Raw genomic sequence first — 7,908 nt, 5'->3', positions numbered from 1 at the left:
AATGTTTTTCATTGAGTTCTTCGTCTTCGTTGCACGTAGTTGTCAGACAGTGATGCTTCTTATCGGACTGGACTGGCACAGTGACGGATCACAGATGGTCACACAGTTACAATGGAGGTGTTATATTGCCACATGGGTTCCTGGTTGGAGCACCAATGTCACACGAAGGACGTTCCACTAACACTTTCTAATATAACACACACTGTGTGACAACACACGACACGTTCAACACTGCACTGACCTTTTACATCTTTTCTACAGACGCTCGACTCCCTCATCTCGACTCTGTTGTACATCAAAGGCGACATTTTTGCAAGACACACTTTTTTTACCATGTAGAGGATGAGACGAGACACCAGCGATCTATCCACACAGGAAGTTATTTAGTGAGAATTAAAGTGCAAAAACATAAGCTGGACAATCATCCGCTAGGCTACAGCAAATTCTGCCTCGGTTGAACTGGAGACTTTTCAGGAAGAACACTTATTGATTGAAAGTGTGAGGTGACTCCTCGTCCGTAACATTCAAGGAGTTTTAATTCCAGTGTCATTCAGATTCGGGTGGCTCAGAGATCGTAGCGCGTCCTCGTAGAGGAGGACACGGCTTCACATTCAGGGCCGATCATTTCATGATCTTAGCGAGACATCATTCGTACAAACTCTGTGAAAAGAGAGGAGATAATGACAAAAGGGACTGAAGTCAGTAGCAAAGCTTAAAGGAACAGTTCACCCAAAAGATTTAAATGTCTTCATCAGCTCCTCCCCGCCATGCTGATGGAAAGTCAGGTGAAGTTTCGTAGTCTGCACTAAAACAGCTCGTCCAAGTCTCTGGAAGCACTGAGATCCCAAATTGATTTATAAAAGATGTTATTTACAAATGTTCAAATCCGCTGGGATCTCGGGGCTTCAGGAGACTTCCAGACTGGAGTCTGATGTTTTTTTGGTTGTTTTTCAGTTTTAAAACAAGTCCCCAGCTACTTCAGTTGTTTAGGAGAATGCTGCAATTCTCCAGAAATGTTTGGTCTGAGAAACTTCCCCTGACTTTCCATCAGCATGGAGGGAGGAGATGATGACTCCATAAATCTGCTTAGAAATCCTTAAAAAAAAGACGCTCCTCACATGTGCAGAACCTGCCTGAGAAAAATCATGTTTTTAAGTTTTCTTCAGTATCAAAGTAATCCAGTGATAGTTGTCTGTACGTCCACAGGTTCACTGCAAACAGGAACTTTTATTGGCGTTTTGGAGAATTTTTTCTTTTTTCAACGCTTTTGCCGTGAGAGTGTGCAGAAATGTTTTGGGAGTCGATAATGACTGAATTTGCATTTCTGGGTGAACTGTTCCTTTAAATAAATAGTTTATATAAGATGATTTACCTTCAAAGTCAACAAGCCCGTCACCATTTAAGTCAACATCCCTCAGGATATCTTCTACTTCCTTCAGACCCACCTGGGAACAAAAGTTTTTGGTTGTTATTCACACAGAACTCTTCAGAGACTTTCTGTTCTCACTCTGATCTGAATTCTCACCTGTTGGCCCAACAACTTTCTCATCGCATCTCGCAGCTCAGATGTGCTTATAGCACCATCTCCATTAGTGTCAAACTGAGAACAAAAAGAAGAACATCAAGTAAAAATGTTCACAACAGGAGCAGAGATAAACAAGGCAATTATATCCATTTGGATCTCTTACCTCTCTAAATGCATCTTTTAGCTCTTTTATTCCAATCATGTCTGCAGTTTCAGCGAGGAGTTTCGGGCCCATCAACTCTACGAAGTCCTCAAAATCAACATGACCTCCCACTGAAGAAGGAGAGATTATCAGAAACTGAATTTAAACCAAAGTACAAACACAGGATACGGCTATATGCATGACATAGAGGCTTGGCTCAGAACTGGTATTAACGTGCGCCTCAAGTGACCACTTGTGATCTGATCTCACATCCTCGCTCTGTATGCAAATAAACTCATACATCACTGGGACAAACACACACAATGTTTTTCACACAAAGAAAGAAAGAAGTTCATGTTGAACATTTGCCGAATTTACAAGAAGGCCCAAATAATGAAGATTTTTTTCACAAACTTTATAAAGTTTCTCCTAACTCAACAACTCACTAAATTGTGCAATTTTTAAAGGGAGTCTGGTGACTTTCTCCAGAAGTAGCCTATACTGGTTACTGTTTAGTGTCAATAAAATGTTTCTTCTGTCATAAATTGAGTGTAAATGGTGAAATCAGTGTAAACAGTGTGTTCAAACAGCTGCTAAATGTTGGCAGGTCAGACTTTAGCACTGTAGACACAGAAGCAGACAGGCTGGTGCAGCCATGCTGCCACAAACTGACACTTTTTACAAGGAAACCAACAACTTAGAATCTGTCGAATTTGTTTCTTAAAGTTTCTCCTCATGAAACAGCTCTTAAAATTGCGCAATTTGTAAAGGGAGTCTGGTGATATTGTTGTTACTTTTTCTTGTGTCACAGAGGATGTCAGTTGAGAAGGCGGTCCGTACATGTGGCTCAGGACACACGTGCGTATACAATGCTAAAAGAATGGGGTCACATGCAGCCCAGACCACATCTGATGTCGACTGCGTCCTCAGTGTATCTTGGGGACATTCACACCTGTACCTAAAGCTGTCCGCAGTCAGGGCGGATGTTAATGTCAGGTCTGATCGGGGCTGTATAAGTAGATGAGACAGTGAGATCCTTACAGTTCATGTTTATCTGTTGGCTCAGTTCGATCAGCTCCATCTCTGTTGGCATGTATCCCATCGTTCTCATACAGTTTCCGAGGTCTTTACAGCTGATGAAACCGTCCTTGTCCTTATCAAACTCTTTGAAAGCGTCCCGCAACTCTGTCGAGCAAAAACAGAAATATTGTTAGGAACTGAAACACATGACTCTAATTTTACTTACATGTTTTTTTTCATTTAATTTGACCTTCATATTTTTTCTGTAAAGCACTTTGACAAACCTGTTGTTCGACCAATTTAAAGTAAATTAAGTTTGGTTTCTTAACTTCAGTAAAAAAAAAAAGACAAACTTACCGTCCATTTCTTCTGGCCGCAGCTCTCTGTCCTGTCAAGAAAAAACATTTAATCATTGGTCAGTACAAACACGGCCAAACAAATGTAACAAACACAATCTGTTTGAGCTGCATGTAAACATACCGCTGACAGCGCTGTGACTTGAATGATGCCCAAACCTACATCAGCGAACATCTCCATAACGATCTTTCTGATGAATTTAAGGACGTCTAACAGTATCAGATGTTCACGGCAGACTGAAACTATCTCACATGACGATAACACCACCAAGTATAAATAGGCTGATTACGAAGAAGCATTACTGGGAACCATAACCACAGAGTTCACAGAAGAATGCGACTGTTTCTATTTTTTCAGCGTTAGCTTACAATGACTGCAACCTTTAAAGGGCAGAGAGAGAGGCAGACATATCCCAGAACCCTCAGGGGTTAACAGCAGGCGCAGTGCGAAGTCTAAACACAACACTGAGTGTTGACGTCAGGCCCGAAACAACTGTCTGACCGGAACCACTGACATGGAAAACACAGGAGGCACATGAAGCCCAGGGGGAGCAGAACCAGCCAATCCAACATGTGTGCATCATCAGCACACCTGTGAGCTCATCAGCCGTCATCTCTCACACTGACACGTCCCAGGAGAGATCAATTTACTCAGGTCACTGCGCAGAAAACCTTTATTACTACACAAAGTACATAATATTGAGGCAGTTCACCTGCCATCACTGTTACTAATTGATCAGTAATCATATAACAGTGCAGACAAGACGGCTGTTCAGTCCTGGCATCAACATCTGTCCTGAGTGATAAGATCACAAGTAGACCGCTCTAAGTGCAGGCAAATGACATGTTTGGGCTCTTAACCCGCCAATGTTAGCAGCAGGAATCGTAACCACAATATCACCAAACTCCATTAACAAATCACACAATTTTAAGATTTGTTTCATGAGGAGAAACTTAAACTTTGTGAAACGGCTACGATAAATTCTTAAATTATTCTTGTAAATTCAGCATTAAATGAAAACAGTAAGTTGTTTGTTTCCTTGTAAAAAGTGTCAGTTTGTGGCAGCATGGCTGTACCAGCCTGTCTGCTTCTGTGTCTAAAGTGCTAAAGTCTGACCTGCCAACATTTAGCAGCTGTTTGAACACACTGTTTACACTGATTTCACCATTTACACTCAATTTATGACAGAAGAAACATTTTATTGACGCTAAACATGTCACATTTTACAGATACACTAAACAGTAACCAATATAGGCGACTTCTGGAGAAAGTCACCAGACTCCCTTTAACTAGTGAGCTTCAGAGGTGCAGGTAGAAAGAGTTTGTCACCTTTGCATTTCCAGTCTAACCGGCTGCTGTTTACATTTTTAACTGACAGACATGAGAGTCGTATCACTCTTTTCATCTAACTCTTGGCAAGAAAGAAAGAAAGTGTCAAAATATTTGTTTAATATTTTGTGCATCCACTGTATACAATACAGATATGTGTTTCTGTGTGAGCCTCATCTTATCTTAAAGTATCTCATCTTTTCCAAACCTGTGTGTTCCTTACTGACAGCTGGCAACATACCAGTCGAAAGCAGCAGGAGTGGAAATAGTAAAAATATAATGACCGATAGCAGAGTACTAAACACAGATGTAGATAAAAATGGATGTTTGTCCAGACTTACGTACAGCCTGCCTGCACGTGGCCATGCCATTTCTCAGGAAGACACAGGTTTGCCCCAGTATGTTGGTGACGAGGACACAGTTTTGTGTCACGGAAACAATGGACTCCTGATAAGGCCTCAGATACCCTGCCTGGCCCATCTCCTCACAGGACAGCACCCCTCTGAACCTCCGCTCAGCATCCTGGAGCATCTTCAGAGGGGTGCAGAGACAGTGTTAGAGAGCTGCAGCAGCTTCAGAGCAGAGCGGTGTAAAGATACAAGCTGAGAGAAGAGTCAGTGTAGACGGTATCAGGGCTGCCTACAGTCGAGCCTGCAGGCCAACGTTTGCTCGCCATGAGGTCCAGTTTGGCCCAACAGTGATAATAATATCCCAAATTATAATAATGTTTATGCGGTTTCATATAGGCCTGGGTGATAAGATGATAGCAAGATGTATCAGTGATAAACACGTCATTGATAGCAATAAGAAAATAGTTTGATAAAATGTTCGATAGTTTGCTGTGAATGCATGAAATGAAAGCTAATGGAGAGCACATAATGAAAACATATCGTTTATATCGCATGAACGGCCGATCATTTAACAGGTGTGTAGCTCGGCTGCAACGTCATCATGTGCATTAGAAAAACAGTTCACAGTTCTCACAAGACCAACAGTCCTCCGCCTGTAAACTGTTAACTCACACAGTAGCTCTGGTAACGTTTCTTGCGTTCTGATACGGCATTTTATGAGTTGTTGTTTCGCTGGTAAACACACCAACCTCTATGGCCTCTGTCCCGGTCATCTGCTGCTCCTCCTGGCATCACTCATCCTCCGGTGCCGCTCTTTGCTGCAGGTATAGCGGACAGGATGGCTGTTGTGGCGAACAAGCCCAGAGACACTGCAACTACGACAGCCATAGTGGTTGGTGTGTTTACCGGGGCGACTACGACTCACAATCTGCAGGATCAACTCTGCCGCTGATCGTTTGTTTTGAAAACTAAGCGTGAGAAAAACACAAGCACAACCCATTATCACCAGAGTGAGACAATGAGTGCTGACGGAGAGGACAGGTCAGCTCGCCTGTATGTTTATTTATTTTATTTAATATTATTTGTGTGTTTTTCATCATTGTGACATACAAATTATAACCTGTTTTCCTTGATAAAGTGATTATATTCAACCTGGTCTTTAAAAATGATCAAAAAGTATCGTTATCGACTGATGTGAAACGTATCATCCAGGCCTAGTTTCATTTTTGAGAAGTAAAATTGGTTTATTATTAATTATTATTTTTCTTAATTTGAGCAAGATGGGCTCAAAGACGAGTGACACTTTGTGCAGTAGGAGAATTAAGGGAACTTAAGATCCAAGTACTATTTTGCATCTTAGGTGGCCCACATTTAAAGAGGAATTTCAGTATTCTTAGACCTGGGCCCGATACATTCATGAGTCCTACTTCCCAAAAAGTTTTGCAATCAGTTGAGTAGATCGTCTCAGAAGGCAGGCGTGACATAGCTGCAACGATCTCAGCCTGTCAGAAGCAAAAACAAGAACTTTTAATAGATGTAACTTAGATGATCAATTTGCAAAAGGATTAAGTTGCAGCCGTTGCAGTCATGTCGCGGCCACCAGCTGAGAAGATCTTCTGGACTGATTCCAAAACTTTTGTTGGAAGTATGAATCATTTACACACAAAAACATGTAAATACAGGACCCAGGTTTTTAAAATACCCCCCTGCTGTATATTCTTGGATCAAGCAATAGATCAAAATGTGAAAGACAGAAATCTGCTTCTCTGTATTATGCATGTGTGCTTGTTTGTGTGGGAGAGAAACAATGTTGAAAATATGAAAACACGTCAGAAAGGTAAACGCATCAATAAAGCAGCACGGTGCCAACTTTCCATTCATCGTTCATAACAGTTTACGTGCCACGTTGTAGGGACTGGCACCTCACTCCTATACACTGTCACAGGAACAGTAAACACACTCAGACGCAGAGAAAAGACGAGCTGAAGCACCCGCGAACAGCCTGCATTATGTAATAAAGACAATGTGAGCAGATTTTGTTCTGCGGGACGTGCAACGCTTTTCAGAAAATAGCTCCTTTTTTGCACGCTGAAGGTCTGCCAAAGTCTGAAGCCACTCATCTGACATACTGTACATGTTTAACAGGAGGAGTGCAGCTTCAGAGTAAGTTCAAACTTCTGGTCTAATATTACTGTGATATTTTGTAAAGGCATATCCAACAAAAACATCATATAACCTTCAGATAAAAAAGTCGTATATCTTCTCGAGTTTCCATGTGAGTTTGTGCACAAAACTATGCAACATTATAAACAAAATTTCAGAGAAAAACACTTTGCATCACAGTGGAAACAATCCTACCGTCCTCAGGGGCCAGTCGAAGCAGTTTCCCATACCAAAAGAGAAAAGAGGCACCAAAAAGGACCATGAGGACCTTCTCTCTGTTATGTTTGCAGTTTGGATTCTGAGAGGAGTGCAAACTCTGGTTACAGCAAGACCCATGAAGACCGGGATGCTAACTTACAGCCGGTTGAAAAACAAGTGAAGTGCACGGTGCTGAACTGTCGGCAGTAAATGAAAAAAGCAACAGTGAGACGAAAGAAAGAGTGAGGGAGGGAAACTTAAAGAGAGAGGGAAGAAGAGAAGTATATGCCTATTAAAGGAGAAGAGGGCGAAACACCGTGTGACATGTTTCACACAACTGTCACACTGACCAAACTGTTATAGTTATCTGTGACCATAACAGACAGTTGACACAGATTCACAGGCAGCAAACATCTAACTATAAAGCCAGAGATCACTGTCTGTCTGTCTGTCTGTCTGTCCGTCTGTCTGTTATTCACATATCTGGAGAACCGTTCATCTGATCTACTTCACACTTGGCAGCTTCTTTGCAGAGGATCCAAGAGAGTGCAGCGTCGAATTTGGTGCAATTTGGACACACGGGACTCGTTCAATTTGAATACAATTTGAAAAAAAGGGGAAGTAGATGTAAACAAAATGGAGATTAGCGTGGTGCAACAACTTGCTGTTGTAATGCAAACAAAAAGCAGACGGTCAACACAGGGTTTCTTCTTCAGAGGGAACTGGAGGTGAGATTTTAAGTGTCTGTCAATAGTAGTATGCTAGCTAATGTTAGCTGCAAGGGCTAGACCATCAGCTGCTCCGGGAAGCCTCTCTCATTGGTT

The 7,908-nt window shown here is 41.9% G+C and overlaps 1 protein-coding gene across 1 annotated transcript in view; it reads right to left on the bottom strand.

The window, feature by feature from the left end:
* Nucleotides 1-407: 407 nt before the first annotated feature.
* cabp1a (calcium binding protein 1a) overlaps nt 408-7,908 on the bottom strand; it is an 11,294-nt gene continuing 3,793 nt past the window's right edge. Inside the window, exons 2-7 of the mRNA XM_073466700.1 lie at nt 3,045-3,075; nt 2,709-2,852; nt 1,689-1,798; nt 1,526-1,600; nt 1,373-1,445; nt 408-660 (exon numbers count right to left, since the gene is read on the bottom strand). Of these exons, the coding sequence (XP_073322801.1) occupies nt 635-660; nt 1,373-1,445; nt 1,526-1,600; nt 1,689-1,798; nt 2,709-2,852; nt 3,045-3,075 (459 nt within the window). The 3' untranslated portion in view covers nt 408-634. The remainder of the gene's footprint in view (nt 661-1,372; nt 1,446-1,525; nt 1,601-1,688; nt 1,799-2,708; nt 2,853-3,044; nt 3,076-7,908) is intronic.

This window comes from Pagrus major, chromosome 5 (genome assembly GCF_040436345.1).
Source record: "Pagrus major chromosome 5, Pma_NU_1.0".
Lineage (NCBI taxonomy): Eukaryota > Metazoa > Chordata > Actinopteri > Spariformes > Sparidae > Pagrus > Pagrus major.
This window is presented reverse-complemented; position numbering and strand designations above follow the sequence as displayed.